At 36.3% G+C, this 21,212-nt stretch overlaps 1 protein-coding gene across 4 annotated transcripts in view; it reads right to left on the bottom strand.

Annotated features, from left to right (window-relative positions):
- LOC130976623 (transcription factor HY5-like) overlaps positions 1–11,573 on the bottom strand; it is a 31,183-nt gene extending 19,610 nt beyond the window's left edge. For 2 of the 4 annotated variants that reach the window (XM_057901532.1, XM_057901534.1), the window contains exons 1-3: positions 11,277–11,573; positions 10,223–10,415; positions 3,317–3,473 (exon numbers count right to left, since the gene is read on the bottom strand). In XM_057901532.1, coding sequence (XP_057757515.1) covers positions 3,317–3,473; positions 10,223–10,415; positions 11,277–11,469 — 543 coding nt within the window. In that variant the 5' untranslated portion in view covers positions 11,470–11,573. Of the gene's footprint in view, positions 1–3,316; positions 3,474–9,905; positions 10,075–10,222; positions 10,416–11,276 lie in introns of all 4 variants that reach the window. The other 2 variants (XR_009084721.1, XM_057901533.1) reach the window with 2 other exon arrangements.
- Between the last annotated feature and the right edge of the window lie 9,639 nt (positions 11,574–21,212).

The raw sequence follows: 21,212 nt of genomic DNA, 5'->3' as shown, positions 1-21,212 counted from the left end.
CACAACTTCCCTGCTCTGCCCTCCACAAGAGCAAGGCAGCCTCCTGGGAGCAACATATGGGCCAAAATCAACCAAAATTCAATTTAATTCAATTCCTTACCAAATTGAATCAAGGCCAACCAAACCCATTTCTCCTCAAATCCAAAGCAAGCAAATCCCACATCATCACTCAAAGGCACAAGAACAAGCTAGAATTAGGATTTTCATTTAATTTATTTTTCATTTCAATTTTATTTTCATTTTGTAAAAAGCCTATATAAAGGCATCACTCTCATTTCAGAAAAAAAGAGCTCAATTAGGAGCAAAAATCGCCAAATTCAAAAACCGACATTAGACCGTTGAAAGGGTAAAAATAAAAATGTGATTTGGTCGAACCGACCCGTGAACCGGCCAGTTTTTGAAATGGGACAAAAATAAAAATTCAAAAACGGTGCGTTGAAGCTTGGTTGTGACTTATGAACCCTAATTCCTAACATTTGCAAGCACCCCCTCAGCCTCTCCTCTCCAGCACGCAGAAGCAGAAGTGCAGAACGTGAAGCAGCAGTGCAGCAATGCAGTAGTTGGAGCTTCTGGCGCAACTTCTGTCAGCTACCGCTGCCGCTGCACAGTCCGTGAAGCTAACGTCAGTCACTCTGTTCACGGCTTCACGCAACCACTTTTCGTCACGCAGTGGGCTCGAAAATCAGAACCACTGCCAGCTCTGTATTTTTTCAGGCTTCCAGCTTCTAACCCTAGGTATAATTTTTGTTCTTTGTAATAATAATAGTTGAAGTCTCTGTCAGTCTGTCTCCCTCTTTCATGCTCTGTTGAAGGCATCTTCGAGCTTCCAGGTAATTTTTTGAACTGTGAACTGAAGGCGTCTTGGTCACTCTGCTCCTTGTCTCTGTCCCTCATTACAATGATTGTTTGATTGAATAACTGTTGCATGTTTCTGTCTCCCTAATGAGTATGACTTAATAATTGTTTGAATCTATGAAGCTCTGTGAACTGAAGTCTTTGAAGTTTGATATACTGATAATCTGATATAGTGATACTGAACTGTGAAGTGTGAAGGCTGTGAAGCTCTGTGAAGTGTGAACTGAACTGTGAACTTTGTTTAAGCGTACTTGATTCATAAGCGTACTTGATTTATAATTCTACTTTCTTTGTAATTGTCTCTAAGCGTACTTGATTTTCTGGATTTAGAGTTATTTTTTATTGAATTTCTGGATTTGAATTTTGAATTCGTGTTTGATCAGCAATTTCTGTTTGATTCTTCTTATTGTTGTTGTGGTTGAAATTCAAATTGAAATCTGATTCCTCTTCTTCGTCAATTTCATATTCTAGACTTGTTCATTATCTTTGCATTTAAGTGAGCAATTATAATCTGTTATCTGGTTATATTACTCTTCTAGGACAAACTTTAGCAATGGCTCAAGGCAGGAGAAACATGGAATGACTAACAAACTCTGAGGAGAGCCTAAGGATGCGGTTTGTAAAACTGATTTTTGAATAGGTCCAATTTTTCATGTTTTATTTGTTAGTAAAGTAAAGTAAAGTGATTGATTATAACTGGGTATGGTGCTTTTATTAGCAACGATCGAACAAAGGTGAAAGAGGTGTCTTCCGAAATATCAAAGTATATCCACTGGTAATGTACTAATCTTATGCTTGTATTTGAGATGTGAATGAATCATTCTGTGTATGTTTCTTATTTGAATTCCTATCCCCTCTTTCTTTCTTTTGTCTTTATAGGAACCAAATGACAAGAGACTTAATTATGAACCACCTACAGATTTACTTAGCAAGGTACTTACAAATTGTATTTCATTTCTCCAATGTTAATATGATCCATACTTTCTTTGATATATATTTAGCTAATATTTGAACCTGATTTGCAGCTGTCCCTGGTTTCTGAAGTGAAAAAACCTGCAAAACTGCCATCTAAGGTGCAGCCAATTTCCTAGATTCAGCTATCTCAGCACTCATATAACAACTTAAGATTCTTTTGAGTGGGTAAAGGTTTATTGAAAGAGATTCAGAAAAGCATTTTCTTTGAATGATATTTTAAAGCTTACATTAGACTATAATTATATTTTCATGTGTTTATTTATATTTTATTTATTATTTTATTATAAAACGATTTTTTCGGTTCAACTACAATCGAACCGGTTAAACCTATGAACTAGTAAATCAGTAACCAGAGCTGTTCAATGACCGATTCGATTTTCAAAACCTTGGTTAACATAGCTTCTCACACTTAACGACCTAACGCAGACTTCTCGCACATTACGAGATTCTGAGACGAAGCAAGTTTTAGCATCTTGCAATATACCAAAAGGATTAATAAAATTAAACGAAAAAAAGAAAAAACAGAACTTGCAAATAGTGAAAGAAGAGTTAAAAAAATAGAAATTAATCTAAACGAAATTCACATAATTCAGATACCCATGTACCATGCCAATTTATTTTTTCAGGAAATCAAAGAATTCAGAAGATGAAACTAACAAACCAAAGAAAACCTTCTTGTTGTATTTAAGGAACAGAAACATAAAATTCACAAAAATTAGAAAAGAAGAAAAGAAAGTCAGTGTTGCATCTGCAATGTCAAATGATTTCTCTTTTTTTCATTTTTTTATTTTTCTTTATTTCTTCTTTGTTTTTCACTTCTGGATGGTGGTTCCTATTTAGATGGCACTTCATTGTAAGCCTCTTGTATGTTTTTTTTTATGAAAAAAAATTATAGCTCTTTTAAAAGGATTACTAAAAGTTTTCAAATTTTTTGGTTTGGGTGAGTTTGATGTGTATGATTACAAAAGGGGGTGGTTGGTTGGCGGTGAAAGGTAAATGAGTTGAAAAAGAAAAAAGTGTATAATACTACACTAATAAACAGTTCCAGCTATCAAGAGACAATGCACACATCTTATATTGGTGAATTACTCCAACCAGTCTCATTTTGAAACAAATAAATTTTTTAGTACTTTTCTAAATTTATCGCGTTAAGAAGTGCTAATAAAGACATTTATTAACGTCATTTATATACTAGAAATATAATTATATTTAATTTTTTCAATAAATACATTATAAAAATTTGAAATTTCAGTTTTTGGCTTTTCGCAAAAATTCTTTTTGATCTAAATTTGTTATAAAAATCGACAGTTATTTTACACTTAAGAAACTACGTATGTTTAGTGAATTGCGAACTAATTTTTACAGGTGGAAATAAATTATTAAAGTAAGACCAAAACTGATTTTTAGACCAACTCCTTAATTAATCATAAAAGAATGATATTGACGGAAGGAAAAAGTGATAGGCTGATAGGTATTAATCAGTTACCTTGCGGAGCATGGTGTTCTCATTGATTAAGGTGGAGATACGCTCTTCCATGTTGGAATTCTTATCTTCCAAGTCTTTAGCTCTTGATTCCAAGTCATTCACATAAACCTTTTTTCTTTCGCGTGCTTGTTGGGCAGAAACCCTGTTCCTCAATAATCTGTTTATAATGCCAAAAAGTCATGAAATAAATATTGGAGCCATAAATATTTTCGATAATTGCACATGGGTTTATATGCAATCTATACAAAGTGCCTTCAATAGTGTCTTCAACTATGATAGTGCCATAGTGGATTAGTGGGATATATATGATGGAAGATGGTTGCATTATTCGGACAAATATTTGACACAATATTTCACGTACATCTAATAATAACAATTTTAACTGAGAATTATTGAAGTTGGTACATTAAATAATGTTACGTTGATTAATTTGTTTATATGCATTGCTACTCTAAAGAATGATCTAACTAACTAATAAGAAAATTATATATTTATATATTTGCATGAAAATGTGCAAATAAATTTACCCTTAATTTGAACCTCATATTTTGTTGTTGTTGTCATTTTGTCATGTATGCTCTCTACATTTCGATTCTAGATTCATATTCCACCACAAAAAAAGCGTTATATGGGCCCACTTTTCCTAACTACCTCTTCGGACTTCGGCCAAATATAACAAATCTAACATAAAACAGAAAATTCTACAGCTCATTTGATAATTCTATCAGCATAATATCTCTCATGCAAGTTTATATAGAATGTTTGGATCAATGTTTGGTTCAAATTTGTACAGGAGTCGTGCGCAAGAATATTAAAGCTTTGGCCCGATATTTAGAACCGTTTTAAGTAGTATTATCAATTAAATGATTAACTTTAATTTACAATAATTTGCTCGAATGACTTTTCTATACCATGGTGTGTGTGTGTGAGTTTGCCCCTTCACACCAGGGAGGCCGTTTGAGGCCATGTAACTCAGGTCGACGAGATTATTAAGGGTACATCAAAATCAATTATCATATATTTATATATAAATATATTTATATATAAATATATTTATATATTTTAATTTATTTTTAATATATATTTTATATTTTAATATATATTCTATAATTTTAAAAATTAATTTTAGTATATATCTAACATAATTGTAAACTAAAAAATACTAAAAATCATGTCAAACAACATGGTCGTACTTGTAATTTAAAATATTTACTCGTAACTTAACTTGGAAAGTTTATTGTAATATTAAATAAAAATTCCTAAGTTATTTCACATGATTTGTGCAAATTTACGCTAGAGGTACAAAAATTTTTATTCTTAGTCCATGTAAATATGCACAAAAGAATTATCAAGTAATTAATGATTTTAATATAAGGATTGGCCTTGAGCAAGTCAATTTATGTACCAAAATATTATTTTAGATACAAACAAATCAGTTTCTTTTTTTTTTTCTTAATGAAAATATCGTATTCCATAGACTTGCATTAAATGTTATATATTAATAAATATTAAAAAAAAGCAACTTTCGATTTTTTTTTTTTACAAATAACTAAATAAAATAGTTTCTAAAAATAATATTTTTTTTTTTTGCAAACTCACCTTAAAAAAATCCATTATAATAAAGGACTTTTTTTTTAAAAAGAGTGTTCAAATTCAAATCGATTCAAACAAAATCGTACATCTAATCGAATTCAAACTAAAATTTGATTAAAATTATACTCATTTGAATCAAATTGCATTTCATTACTAACAAACCGCATAGATTAAATCGAATTTTAAATCCACTTCTCAAAATTAAATTAATCCTATCTAAATAACAAAAGATGATATAATATTATTTTATTTTATATATAATAGATTTAATTTATTATATATTTTTATTTTATTCATGTATTATTATTATTTATTGAGTATTTTATAAATATAATATTAAATTTATTTATTTATTTATTTTACCGACCTAAAATTATTTTTATTTTTTAATAAAAACCTTAAAATGTTAATATTAAAAAAATTCGAATAAATTAGTCCAATCCAAACCAGAATACTATGAATAGGATTGGATTGGTTTTGAAAATAAATCAAATCCATCTAATCTAAATTGCAATAAATTAAACACATTGATCAAATTGATTTTCCTTTCAAAAACCCATACCACTAACACCCTCACTTCTAACTATGGTACATGGACACTCACATGAACATAGAAACATACAAACACACAAATTTTAAATTTTTATAAGATATGAAAGCACAATAAATAAATAAATATATATATATAAAGTAATTTTTAAATAAATTATAATATTATTTTAATAATTTATTAATATTAAAATATAAATTAATTTTAACTTTTTTAATATTCTTTAACCATATAAATTATTAAAAATATTTGTTAATAAATAATGTATATTATTTCTAAATTTATTTCAAGAATACATGATGTTAAGAATAAAACTAGACACGCTAATACGTGACAATATTTAGGTGTGTTCAAGTGTGTTTGAAAAAAAAATATTTTTAATTAAAATACAATTAGATACAAAAAAAACTTGTGTATCAGATAAATATTGTTCAGTTGCTCAGGTGAATGGCAGTTCGGATGGAGTCGAGGTTGGAGCAACGAACTGAGTGTGAGGGGAAATCTGGACCGGGGCGCGAGAGAGAGAGACGATCGTCCAAGCCCCGAGTCCCTGGTTAGGCTGGTTGTTTGAGACTGAAAACTCGAATTTGATTGATTGCTCATAGGTCATACTTTCCAAGCTTTCTAGAATGATCCCGGCTCCCCCCGAACGCTTGGTTGGAGGCTCCATCAATATGGAGCTTCCACCATATGCCCGGGTTTCTAGAGGAATCCCCAATCACCTCTACCAAGAAATCTTCATTACTTGAACATTGATTGCATGTCGAGGCTTGTATTGGATGTCATACTGAGATAACTCTATTGTCCAAGTCATCACACGACCCGCTAGGTCAAATTTTTTCAAGATCTGTCAAATGGCTTGGTCAGTCCTCAGTGTGATCGGGTGCCCTTGAAAATATTGTCTTAACCTCCGGGAAGAGATTAATAAAGCATAGACTAATTTTTCCAACTTAGTGTACATCAGCTCCGCCCCTTGGAGCACATTGCTAATGAAGTATACTGGTTGTTGGAGTTCGTCTTCTTTCCGAATCAAAATGGCCACTATGGTCTCCTCTGTCACGGTTAAATAAAGGAATAGAGTCTCTCCTTCTTTCGACTTCTCGAGTATTGGTGGTTCCAATAGGATCCTCTGAAGTGGTTGAAGGCTTCCTCGCAAGCCGGGGTCCATTTAAAGGCTATTCCCTTTTTTATTAAATTGAAAAAAGGGAGGGCCTTTACTGCTGAGACCCCGAGGAAATGAGACAAACCCTGGGTTGTCATCCGAATGATGGCTTTGTACGTCCTTGACACACCCTGGGTTGTCATCCGAATGATGGCTTCGCATTTGTCTGGGTTGGCTTCAACCTCTCTTTCCGTGATCATAAAGTCCAAAAACTTTCCTGCCTCCATTGCAAACACGCATTTAAGAGGGTTAAACCTCATATTGTGCTTCCGAAGCAACCCGAAGACAACTTCTAAGTCAGCAACCAGGTTGCATGGTTCGGCTGTCTTTACCAATATGTGACTTTGCTCCTTGAGACTTTGCTCATTAACCTTTGATATGTGACTCCCGCATTCTTTAGTCCAAACTGAATGACCTTGTAGCAGTAGTTCCCCGTTGGTGTTATGAATGCCATTTTTTCCTCGTTAGGGAGGTGTATCAGGATCTTATTGTACCTTGAGTACGCGTCAATGAAGTTCAGAAACCGGTACCCTGCAACCACATCTACTAGGGCATCGATGTTAGTAAACGGAAATGAATCTTTTGGGCATGCCTTATTAAGATCCGAATAATCGACGCACATTCTCCTTTCCCATTGGCTTTCTTGACAAGGACCGCGTTCGAGAGCCGTGTTAAGTACTTTAACTCTCTTATGAAATTGGCTTCTAACAAGTTGGCCGTTTGCCTAACCACTTTGTTAGCCCTTTCTGGTGATATCTTTCTTCATCGTTGTGTTACTGGTTTGGTGTCTTATTTCATAGCCAAACGATGTGACATGAAATCGAGGTCCACCCCTGGCATGTCAGCGGGGGTCCAGGTGAATAAATCACTATTTGTTCTGATAGCCTCGATGCGAGGTTTCTTTAACTCTTGGGGGAGGTTCCAGTTTACAAAGGTACACTTATCCACCGCGTCTTCCACCCAGAACTTCTCCAGGTCGCCCTGAGACTCCAGCCTCAGCTTGTCGTCAACCCTTGCATCCAACTCTTCTAGGAACACCCCAACTGCTTCCTTTGACTTCTTCCTTAATGAGAGACTGGCATTGTCACACGTGACTGCCATTTTTAGGTATCTTCTGATAGATGCTACAACTCCTCTATTCGTTACGAACTTCATTGTGAGAAGTTTCGTGCAAATAACAGCTGACACCTCGTTGATAGTCCTCCTCTCTAAGATCACATTGTATGTTGTGGAGTCCCTTAGGACCACGAACTCTGCCATCGCTGGTTTCCTATTCTCCCCGAATCCAACACAGATCGAAAGTGTGACCAATCCATCGGAGATCTCCTTCTTTGAGCCCTAGGGCATCAAACACATTTCTAAGAATGATATTCGAGTCCGCTCCGGTGTCCACCAGGATTTGCTTGATGAGTCCCATCCCGATTCTCGTCGTAATCACCATTGGCCGGTCTTAGGAGAGGTTGTTGCACCAGTGATCTTTCAAGCCGAAAGAAATTTTGGGGAGCACTCTGGATTGAGTGTTAGGGCTTCCCGATGTCACTGCCAGAACCTTTGCATCCTTTTTTGATGCTGATTTTGACTTGGGTGGTGCATCCCTTCCGACTACAACATTGATGACCACAATTGGAGCATTTTTCCCATTATCGGGAGCCCACTGCCTTGGCTTCACAGCTCGGCTGCGGTCCTCCTCGGACCGTTCACGTTCTCTTCTTCTCGGTTCTCATATAAATTGTGAGAACTCAGTCAGTTTACCTTTTTGAATGGCCTGCTCCAAAGCATCCTTCAAATTGAAACATTCTTGGGTCTTGTGTCCAAAAACCTTGTGGTAGTCACAATACACACTTTTGTTTCCACCCGTTCTATCCTTGAGCTGCCGAGATTTGGACAGTATATCTTTGTCCGCAATTTGCTAATAGATTTCCACAATAGGTTCTGAGAGGAGTATAGTTAGTAAACTTGCTTACTCGGGGAAACAGTTTGAGTGGCTTCCCGAACGTTCTCTCCTTTGGCACATGCTTTGGATTTTTTGTGTAACCGGCTTGACGAGCTGGCAGGTTGGGTGGCTGCCGCTTATTGGCGGCGACAACTTGACTAACTTCTTCATTGTTGATATACTCCTTCACATTTTGGATTTCTTGCGCAGTCCAAACGGGCTTGGTAGTGAGATGTTTCCTGAGGTCCTCATTCAATAGGCCATTTGTTAGGCATAGACTCGCCACCAAGTTCGTCGAGCCATAATTCTCTAGGAATTCATCTTGAAATGATCGAGGAACTTCCTCGTCGGCTCGACAGCACATTGCGTCACACTTAACTAGTTGATTGGGTGCATGGCCTTGGATATCCGTGTGGTGAATTGCGCTAAGAACCTCTGAGAGATATCTGCAAAGGCCGTAATAGACTTGTGGGAAAGGTTTATGGAAAAGCATGGCACCTGACAGCATCACCACCCTCCAGGTTTATTATGGCCTCAAAGACTGTCAAACGTTCCTGGGGGTCTTTTGTTCTATCATATCTCATGTCCGTAGGCTTGTCAAAATTTTTTGGTAGCCGGACCTTGAGAATCAAGGGATGAAAAGAGGTTGCGCCTATAATAATGGGATCCCGCCGCTTCTTCCCTTTATCTCTTCTTGTTTCCCCATGGCCTTCCGATCTGGCATGGGTGTAGGTGTGAGGCCAGCCATCGGTTCGTCTGTGCTCGTTGACCCTCCTGGGCTCCTATGGTCCTCTGGTCCCTTAGTCGGTGACCGGGTACAAGACAGGTTTGAGCGGGAGCCTTTGCTGTGCTCGGGATAGTAACGGTCACTCGCGGCCAGATCCCTCTCCAAGTTTTGCGCTCGATACCGAAGTTTTTGCATAATCTTCGAGTTGTCATCACCTATGCCACCAAACTGGCGTCTCTCGGGAGATCGAGAGGGGGTCATCCTGACGGGACAGCCGTCTCGAAAATACTTGAGAAGATGTTGCGGAGCTTACCCTGCTTCTCAAGCAGGCTCCCCCTTCTTCACGTATCTCCTCTCTACGAGGGAAAAGCTCCATGTTGACGCCAGTTCTCCACAAACAGCGCTAATGTTCAGTTACTCGGGTGAAAGGCGGTTCGGGTGGAGTCGAGATTGGAGCAACTGGGTGTGATGGGGGGTCTAGCTTGCGGTGCAAACTTCGAGAAAGACAAACATTCGTCTGAATCTTCGGTTGGTTAGCGGGTAAGGCCACCTACAAAGACACTTCGATGCTAAAGTTAGCGTTCATACGAAAAGGCAGCCAATTAGGGTAGAATGGTGACATACCTCTGAAACCGGGTGGGTCCTTTCACTTGGGTCCATATGCTTGGAAGCTTCTGTTAGCTGTCTAAGTCTTCTCCGCAAGGTGTGAGGCGACACGCAGGTCACCTCTCGATCTGGGTTGAGTAACCCGATGGGTCGGTGGTCTATAGTCGGACCTGAGTCTCTGGTTGGACTAGACCGAAACAAATATCTATGAGTGTTATATCCAAAATGTGTCCCACATACGAACGCGTGAAGGCAACTAATAACTATCCGTATTTTATATCTTTTTAATAAATATTCAAATGAGGTAATAACATTGTATGATTTGGGATGTGTACCTCTTGAGGCGTCTATATTCCTTGTCTACAGGGTTTCTTCCACGGCGGCGTTTCCCAGCAACGGCAGCTTGAAGCTGAGAGTCTATTGCGTTGCTTTGATCAACGTTACCACTATTTGTATTTGTCGCTGTAGAATGCACACTCAGCATGGTTTCCACATCAGGAACTGTGAACAGATCTTCGTCGCTATCTTCTGGCGGATAAGCAATGAAGAAGCTAATGTATTCAGATATGAATTCTAGAGAATTATGTGATTATACTTTATCAACATGCCATAGCAAAAAGTTATATTCTTTTCCCTATTGTGTTATATTATTATTGTTAGAAGGTATACTTAATTTCAATTAACATGTCTTTTATTTTTAACCAAGGCCAATAAGAAGACTAATTCGACTGGAATACAAGATCCTAATTAAACTTAATAGAGATGTGTAAAAAAGAGTTTATCAATAAGTAGTTATGGCTGGGTTCAACTCCAATGAATGTGTGTTTCTCACCGAATGCAGTACAATACCCTTTCTTTGTTATATATATATATATATAGTCATGTACAGGTTGGTTTAAAAATAATTGAAACTAAGCTAGGAAGTAATACATTGTTAGGTAGTTCAGGGCGGATGCGTTTACATTATGATTACTTCGTCACATCTTTGATTGGAGTAATCCCTCATAATGTTTCAACAGAAAAACTGTGACCAAAACCAAAATTTTCAAATAAAACAACATAGCAGATATGTATATTCACAATGTTTTCACCCAAATTAGTCAAATTTTAATAATAATAATAATAATAATAATAATAATAATAATAATAATAATAATAATAAACAAAACACATACATGTATAATATAACTATATATAATAAAAAATAGTATATATATACCAGAAATTAACCACTAATAAATTAACTATCATGTATTTATATATAAATTTATGTATAATTTTATTTTTTAATGTATATTTTATATTTAAATATATATTTTATACTAGTAGTTAATTTTAGTATTTAATTTTGATATATACCTAATATGATTGATATATAACGTAACTTACCAAGTTTGCTTCTCTTTTGTGGAGGTATGGGATTAACAGAGTTTCTGATGTTATTGTTGTTGGTAACCCTATTCCAAGAAGAAGAAGAAGTTGGTGCTGTTGCTATTCTTCCTTCATTGTTCATCAGTTGCTGTTGAAGAGTGCTGTTATTTGGACTATTATTGCCTACTGTTGTGGCTCTTGGAAGAGACATGTCTATTAGTGTTTCTGAAAGAGCATTAGCAACGAATGAACCGAAGAAAAGAAAAAGAAGGGGAAAACTGAAAAGTGTATGTAAGCGTGTTTTCTAATGTCGGAATCTCATCATATATCCAAAAACCAAAACCATTGCGAATGAAGGAATCGATGGGGCCTAAGAGTTTGGTTCACAAATGAACACGTTGATGCGCACGTAGCCAACACTTTGCTACTCGCTCTTTTTCGCGTCTACATACATACATGATATATCAAACAGTCAAACACTATTGATCACTCTCCATATATAGCAAACTTTGCTTTTAATCTATAACATTTTTTTTTGGAAAAAAAAAAATACAATTCTTTAACTGAAAATAACTTAGCATTAAGAAAAGTTAGATTATTTTTTTCAAAAATACGGATTGTTACATTATATATTTATAAAAAAATATATAATATTTATTATAAATTTATTTTTATTTTATATTTTTGAAAAATAATATTTGTTATATAATTATAACAATAATTTTTTACTATTTTATAAATTTAGTATTTATAAAAAAATTGTTTAAATTTATATGAGTATTTATAATTATTTTTATATGTATCTTTTAATTTGTAATAATTATTTAAATAATATTAAAAAATTATTATTTGATAAACAATTGTTGTAATGGTTATAAAATCATTTTTTAAAATAATCAAAAAGAACGGTTTTATTTTGTTGGTATAATGTGATGAAAAATTGAATTTCAGCAATAACACTGTAAAAACTGTTGTCTAAAATTATCTAACAGAACGGTTTTAAAGTGTAGCATTTTAGCAACTGTTTTTATGCGTTTTTTTGTACAATTATTTAAAAAATAATAAAAAATCGTTGCTTAAAAACTAATCATGGTAACGGTTATAAAAGCGTTCTTTAAAATAGTCAAAGAGAACAATTTTAATTTTTTGCTATAAAATAATGAAAAATTGAATTCAACCGTAACACTACAAAAAACCATTGTCTAAAACTATCTAAGAGAACAATTTTAAGGCGTTGCAAATTTTGATGTTGCTAAATCCCATATTTGTTGTAGTGATTGTTCACAAGGGAGGACACCCCAGGAAAGGATCTTCAGATCCCTCACGTGTCTCTCTTCTTCTTATTATTTTCTTTTGCTTTATTTTTCAATTCCTCCATGAGTAACTAATTTCTCTGTCAAAGCAGTAGGAGCTCAGTTTATGTTTATATGAATTATTAATCTAAATTTTCTTCTATTTTAAAGTATTGCATTGATCGATCTGCTTTATGATTGAGTGTTTCGTTCTTCATCCCTAAAGGATTTGTAGTGTTGACAAGCATACTAATTCCGTTTTGAATTTGTTTATTGTTTCGACATAACTAATATCTGAACTATGCTTGAAAACTCTTTCATATGATTTTTTGAATCGACTAGACATAGTGATTTTTAACGTGTGTGACACAATAAATGATTTGTCAATTACCCTAGTTTTGAATACGTGACATATAATTCGGATTAGGACAATTTTCAAAAATTATATTTTCTCATAAGATTCAATTGGACAGGACTAACTTGGATATGTGACATATAATCCGACTTAAAGACTACTTTTGAATCTTATGAAGAATTAAATCAGATTTAGCACTTAACCTCTTTGATTAATCGATAGACCAAGACATTGGCGGTTGGTTAATTGAAGAGAAACTAAGGAGTTAAGACATTGAAATTCGGTTAATTAAGATTCGTTGTGAAAAGATTTGCTTTCCTTAGAATAGGAAAAGAAAGTTTGGTTTTTCTAAGGACTTAAACATCTCCAAAAATCCTTGACTTCTCCATCATATATTCTTTTCAATCAATTACACATTCACTGCTCTCAAGCAATCCAATATTCAAGTCTTTCAAGTTTTCAGCAAGTTTTAACATTCATCAATTTCAATCTTTATTGATCTAATTAGTCATTTAACTCAATATTTGCGTGCTCAACCCTTTAATCCTCATGGAAACGATATCCATTCACTGTGGTATTACTTAAACGATCTAGTGCACTTGTCGGTATCCGTGAGCTTCAGTTTTCGCTCAACATGAAGATATTATAGGAGTAACTGTCAATTTACATTAGATTAGTTTATAAACAGAATTTTGGGTAAACATTGTAATCAGATCAATTTTTTTTGGAAACACTTGAAAATCCAAAAACACTTTCAGCCTTCCTGGCATCACAAAATAAAACTGGAAATTTTAAGTAATTCTTCTTAAATCTAAACTCAAATGTGTACTCTATTTTCTATTTTTAATCAAAATTATTTATTTTTATTTGTTCTTCTTTATCTTTCTTTCTCTTTTAATTTCTGCATTTTACTGTGCTTTTAAAACGTGTATTTTTTTTAGTTTTAATTTTACTTTTAAAATTATAATTAAAACCTTAAAACACCCACAAAAGAATTATTTTTGTTCCTTAAATAAAATTGTAAATAAAATTCAAAAATTGTTAATTTATTTGTTGTTAACAATGAAACCAAAAATGAGTAAAACAATAAGATATAAGGCTTAAGAATGATAATTCTACTCTACTGAAGGATATAGTTGTTGAATCCCAAGTAAACCAAAAATGAAAAGGGAGATCTAAAATCCAGAAACAAAATATAAATCAAATCACATTTGGGAAGCCCGATAACCCATCCCAAGGTGACCATAACAGATCCAAAAGAAGTTAGGTTAGCAAACTGATGCCCAAGAAGGTTAATGTCTTTGCCGTTAGCTAGTTACCATAAAAAACTTCTTCCACAAACCAATGTTCTAACTTAAAAAAAAAAAACGAAAAAACAAACACACTTAAATTCAATGCTTCAAACTTCCAACTTCACAAATCAAAAGATCCACGTTCCACACTGAATTTCATACTTATAATAACAGCCTCTAAATTACCTCATTAATATCTCGAGAGTTCCAAATTCAGGAGAGAACAAAAACTTAAGATTTATATCTATTATCTAACGCAGTTTAACTTATAAATCCTTTTGGCAAAGATGAAAAACTTGATGATGGAAAACGCATCCGCACAAACTACCGGCAAGTATATTGGGTGGCATCAAGTAGTAAAACTCACAAGAGTGAGATCGATTTCACAGGGATTGTTGGATCAAGCAAATAACAGAATGTAAATTGCAAGAATTCTAAAGTGCTGAAAGTAAATGGCAGAATGTAAATTGCGGAAACATAAATAGCAAGAAACTTAAATTGCATGAAAAGCAAATTGCATGAAATGTAAATGGGGATTGGGTGCTGGAAAATTAAAAGAAGCAGTGAATTCAAAGCAATTAAATGAAACTCAAGGCAATCAAAGTAAGAAATAACAGAGAGAAAGATTCATTAGGGATTGAAGATATCATAATTCATCATGAATCAAATGGGTCTCAACTTCCTTCTCAATCATATGAGTAGATCTTTGGCGAATTGTAATCGATTGGATCCCAATTCCTTGGCAACCCAATTTCTCTAATCACAATCTATCTTGCCAATTCCTTGATCTAATTGTCATGAGAAGAGGTTAAGTGCATTCTCTTATCCATATGCCACACAAATTCTCAAGATCTTAATTCCTCCCGAATAGTGTTGGTCAAGAGAATTGTGAGAAATAGAACTCCAATTCTAATTTCCATGATTCCCCTTCCAAGGCTCACATGAAAATTCATGGATCCAAAAACCTCCTTCCGGAGTGAATTGATCGAAATGAAAATAGAAGTTATCTCTTAGCCACAACAAGCGTATTGAAAAGAAGAGGAATTTCATTCAATCATGTGAATTACAATAGAGCTCCTCCCCCTAGTGATTGGGGTTTAGTTGATCATCGCTCTAAAAACACTTGCAGGAAATTTAAATTGCATGAAAGTAGATCAAGCTCAATTGTAAACTCAAACGTAAAAGTACAGAGAAGTAAAAGTGTATGAAATTGAAATTGCATGAAAGTAACTTGAACGCATTACGAACGGAAATGAAAAATTGTGAAGAAGAAGAACTGTGTGAAACTTAAATTGCACAAGAGAAATTAAACTCAATACAAGCTGAAATGTAAAAATTGCATAGAAGAAAAGTGTACCTAAACTAAGATTCCTATACTAAGCTCTCTGGAGTCTTTAATCTTCCAAGAGAGTTCTAGAGTTTCTAATCCTCTAGCCTTCAGAGCCCCCTCTCTAACTTCAAAAGTCTTCATATTTATACTCTTCTTCTCATCTTCAAAATGGGTCTTCAAGTACTTGGATGTGGGCCTTGGCCTTAATTGAAGTAAGTTAGGAGTGGCTTTTAGTGACGTTGACAAGGACGTTGGCAAACTAACGTTCATACTTGCATGGGTGCCAATTTGAATTGGATTTGGTGCTAGCATTGGTTGACCAACGTTTGTGTACAAATGGTGGCTCAAACGTTGCATGCAAAATTCCCTCTAGACGTTGCCACTAACGTTTGACTCAACGTTGGTGCACCAACGTTCATCTGGTTACGCGTGCACGTTGCCCACGCGTACGCGTCAAATTGCCTTTTGCGCGTGTGCGTCGCCCATGCATTCGCGAGACTGGCTAAAATTCCACTTTCACGCGTTCGCGTCATCGACGCGTATGCGTCACAACAAAATTTTCCAACTTCAAATTGAGATTTTATCGAAGACGTTGGTGGTAACGTTTGTTCACTAATGTTCCTACTAACGTTGGACACCCTTTCTTGTAACGTTGCCAGCAACGTTGGTGAGCCATCTTTGGCCACCAACATTGCACATTAACCCTTGGAATGTTGCCAGCAACGTTGGTGAGCCAACTTTGGCCACCAACGTTGCTTTGTTCTCCTCTATCAACGTTTGAGGCAACGTTGGTGAGCCAACTTTGGCCACCAATGTTGCTTCCTCCTCCTCTTAGCAACGTTTGAGGCAACGTTGATGAGCCAACTTTAGCCACCAACGTTGCCTTCTCTGCTTCTTCCTTGCCCTTCCTCTGCTTCTCCTCACCTATCATCAACCAAACAAATGCATCAAAGTCCTGCCATAATCATAAGATTTTGCATCATTCATAGCATCAAGTAAATCTTGCATAAATCTCACAAAGATGTACATAATTAACAATGTTTGATTGAATCAAGGCATGTGTACAATTCTCATCCAAATGCTTACTTATTGCTTAAGAAATGCATGAAAACAAATGAGAACTAATGAAAAAGGCTTATAAAACTAGCCTAAGATGCCTAGGCATTATGACACCAAACTTAAATCTTGCTTGTCCCCAAGCAAGCAGTAAAACATAAGGAGAATGCATAAAAACAAAGAGAGGTATAAGCCCTTATTGAAGACATTCAATGTGGGTTAATGGGGTTTTCATGCATGATATCTTAGTGATTTTTCTTTGTGGCTAAGGTAGTGACACTCCTTTGGATCCTTACTTTGTTTGGACCCTATGAGACTTGTTATTGTTGGTCCTTAGTTTGAGCTTTTCTTGCTCTCTTTCTTTTGATTGAGACTTATTGCTTGCTGAGGCTAAATGCTATGTGTTAAGGCAGCTTTTTAAAGTAAGCTTTTAGCCAGCAGTCCCGCCGTAGTTGGGTCAAGATGCTAGGTATTGAGACACTCCTAAGGACTTACTTGCTCAAGCCTCTCCTTAGCACATACACATAACAGGAATTTAGCTTGTTTTATTCTTTGGACATTGGTGCCCAGCACCTCTTTGGGTCATTAAAAGCTTTATCTCAAAGTAGCTCTTGATGGTGGACTTTCGGTTGGCAATCCCAGGTTAGTTAATCCAAGTTGCTAGGTGATGAAGCACCCCTTAGAACCTAGTTATCCAAGCTTATCTTTGTATAAGAGCATCACATGCATATATCTAAAGTTTCAAGCCACTGGTGTCCAGCCTTGTTTATTTCTTTTTGTTTCTTTCTCTTGCATTTTTTTTCTTTTATTATGGACCTCTTTCATTTGTCAAGTCTCATAAAATGTAACTCAAGTTCATATCTCAAAGTCATGCCAACCTCTAGCCTTATTCATAAATCAACTAAAGAACAAGCACACACCACCACATAACCTTATTCTATCTTCTATTGAAATAGACCTTTAGTCTTTCTCTATTTCACAACATTTGTCTTTTATCCAAGCAAGGTGTTCAAACCAAGGGTCGAGCTAGGCGAGCTCACAAAAATGACTGACCTCTAACAAAAGATGGTCGACACCGACCTCTTCCCAAAGAGCTCAGCCAAATTGCTATAAGGGCCCAAGTAGACCTAAAGCAGAAGATCATAGCCCACCTAACGGCGGCTGGCCAAAGATAAGGGAACCCACCAAAGATAAGATAAGATAACTAACTTATCTCCAAGGAAGGTCACTCCACAATACTATAAATACACTAGAACACCAAGGTATAACTCATACTCTGATTCTACACAAAATCTTGCCTAAAGCATGTGCTAACTTAAGCATCGGAGTCTCTTGCAGGTACCACCACCCTCCGCTGATGAAGGATCAGCAGTACTGCCAAGTCCAACAAGTCAGACACAACAGCTCCAACCACAACAGTAGATCTCATTCGAGATCGACCTTCAGTTTTAGGTAAACCTCAGAACATTGGCGCCGTTGCCGGGGACCTGGAAGTCATCCCATCACCATGGCGAACAACCTCGACAACGATCACAACTCTAGTTTGGAAGAAAGAATGCCGCTTAAAAATACAGATTCCACGTCAAGAGACACACCTCAACCTAACGGAGACAAGCAGTCTCCGAATGCAGAAATTCTAGATGCTCAACAAGCCCATCAGGATCCTCCCAAACAGCTCGAAAAAGAGGCTAAGCATCAGCAGGAAGCCGATAGAGACCTCCGGTGGGAAACAAGACGACACCGAGAGCTAGAGGACAAGTTCCTGAAGCTCGAGGCCGACCTTAAAGCTAAAACCGTTCGATCCAATCACGAAGATAGCTCCCACAAGGACCAAGATCCATTCACCAAAGAAATCATGAAAGCTAAAGTCCCAAAGGACTTTAAAGCTCCTGACATGAGCACATACGATGGTACATCTGATCCTAGCCATCATCTCAGCAATTTCAGAAGCAGGATGTATCTCACAGATGCCTCGGACACCATTCGATGCAAAGCTTTCCCAACTACTCTGACCAAGACGGCAATAAAGTGGTTCGACAGTTTGCCGCCAAGGTCAATAGCAAGCTTTGATGACCTCCCCAAGAAGTTCCTAGCTAGTTCTCCATCCAGAAAGACAAAACCAAGCATGCCCCTAGCCTGTTAGGGATTAAGCAAGGAGATCGGGAAAGCCTCCGCAACTACATGGAAAGATTCATCAAGGCATGTCTGAAAAAATACAAAGTCTGCCAACAGAATCAGCCATCATGGATATCATCAACAGCCTGCGAGAAGGACCTTTTAGCCACTCAATATCCAAAAAACACCCAACAACTCTAAATGAGATTCAATAAAGGGCGGAGAAATACATCAACATGGAGGAGAACTCTCGATTGGGAGATAGCTCAAAAGCTGGATTTTCCTACCCACCTCGGGACAAGGATAAAGAATCCAGGAAGAAAGAAGACCAACGCACTGAGAAACCTAAAAAATACCACAACTACACCCCTCTTCGGGTGTCTCTTGTGGACGTCTACCGAGAAATATTGATGATTGGATTTTTGATGGTTTAGAATTTCACAAATGAATTCTCGTTGCAAGTATAGTTCCTAAACCAAACAATAATCTTCTCATACAAAAAGTTGTTTGTCACTAAAACAAACCCCTAAATTTATAAACCAAAGTATTGGAACCTCGGGTCGTTCTCCCTAGGAATTACAATAAAGTGCCTTGTTATTGGTTGTGAGTTATTTTGGGGTTTTTGAGATTTTAGACAAGAAATATAAATGGCAAAGAAAATAAACTAACAACTATAAAAGGCTCTTGGTAAGGTGTGAGAACTAGAAGTCCTATCCTAGTTATCCTTCTCAATTGTGATGAGAATTGTTCATTGCCACCACTTAGTTAACCCTTACTAAATAAAGGAAAGTCAAGTGAATGAATTGACTTGAGCCACAAGTCCTAGCCAACTCCCAAGGAAACACTAGCTTTAGTGCACTCCAAACCAATTAGCAATCTCTCCAATTACCAATCAACAAAGGAATTAGATAACTCAAGTGTCACTAATTACTCTACCTAGGCCAAGAGGAACAAAATCTATACTATATCTAGAAGAGGCATTTCAACAAACACATAAAAGGCAATAAAAGTAAACAACATAAATTGCAAGAATTAAAGAGAGATCTAACTACAAAGGCAAGAGATCAACAATGGAAAAGCAAAGAAGAGCAATTATTATGAATTACCTCTTATTGAATTGAAAGAAAATGGAAGGAACAATAGTAGATCTACAACAAAGTATAAGAACAATATAAAGGAAATTACAACAAAGGAATAGAGGAAGATGAATGTAACAACAAAGAATTGAAAGGTAGAAGTAGAAGAAAGTAAAGATTAAAACCTAGATCTAAGAACTAAACCTAATCCTAATCCTAATCCTAGAGAGAAGAGAGAGCTTTTCTCTCTAGAAACTACTTCTAAACTAATCCTAATGAGTGTGAATGATTGGAATCCCCCTTTGCTCTTCAATCCTTGGCTTTAAATAGCAGTTTAGGCGCCCAAGTTGGTTGGGATTGGGCCCGACAACCCTTGAGAATTCGTTGGTCACGTTTTCATTAAAAAATCATAAACCAGCACCGACGCGTATGCGCACAGCACGCGTACGCGTCCATGGGGTGATTTGCAGGTGCGCGCAAGCGCCAGGTGCACGCGCGCGTCCATGGGCGAGTTCAACTTCTTTGACTTTTCATGATTTCTCCACTTTGCATGCTTTCCTCTTCACTCCTTTGATCCATTCCTAGCCTTTTCAATCTGAAATCACTAACAAACATATCAAGGCATCTAGTGGAATCAATGGTGAATTGAATTTAGCTACTTTAAGGTCTAAAAAGCATGTTTTCACATCTAAGCACAAATAAGGAGACAATCACAAAACTATGCTAATTCATTGAATAAATGTGGGTAAAAGGTATTAAAATCTTTTAAAATCAATACAAGATAAACCATCAAAACGGGGTTTATCAAATATGCAACACTGAGAAGATCCTACCGCCTCTCCGGATAAAACACAAAAGAGGAGGAAGTAGAACAGAGTGTTGCAAATACCACCGAATCTATGAACACTCTACCAACAAGTGCTTCGACCTAAAAAATGTCATAGAGAAGTTGGCACGAGAAGGGCGACTAGATCGGTTCTTAGCCAATAAAGCGGATGAACCGAGAAAGAGATGAAGGGATGAAGAGGTCGGACGAGTTGAACGTCCACCTCACACCCCTGAGAGACATGTTCATATGATAAATGGAGGATTCACAGGAGGAGGGATCCCTAAATCATCTTGCAAAAGATACCTTAAAGAGGTATATAATGTCGGATAATGGGACAGCTAACCCGACCTCCCCGCACCCGACCTCCCCGCTATTACCTTCACTCAAGAAGAAACCACAGGCATCATCCCGGGGCATGATGACCCCATGGTCATTACTATCATACTCGCCAATGCTAATCTCCACCGAACGTTGGTAGACCAAGGGAGCTCCACAGATATCATGCTTAAACCCGCCTTCGACAAATTCGGCCTACAAGAAAAGGAGCTTAGAGCATATCCGAATAGCTTGTTCGGACTCGGAGACACCCCAATTCAACTACTAGGATAC

This window comes from Arachis stenosperma, chromosome 4 (genome assembly GCF_014773155.1).
Source record: "Arachis stenosperma cultivar V10309 chromosome 4, arast.V10309.gnm1.PFL2, whole genome shotgun sequence".
Taxonomy (NCBI): domain Eukaryota; kingdom Viridiplantae; phylum Streptophyta; class Magnoliopsida; order Fabales; family Fabaceae; genus Arachis; species Arachis stenosperma.
Note: the sequence above shows the minus strand (reverse complement) of the source record. Positions and strands in the feature narration are given on the sequence as shown.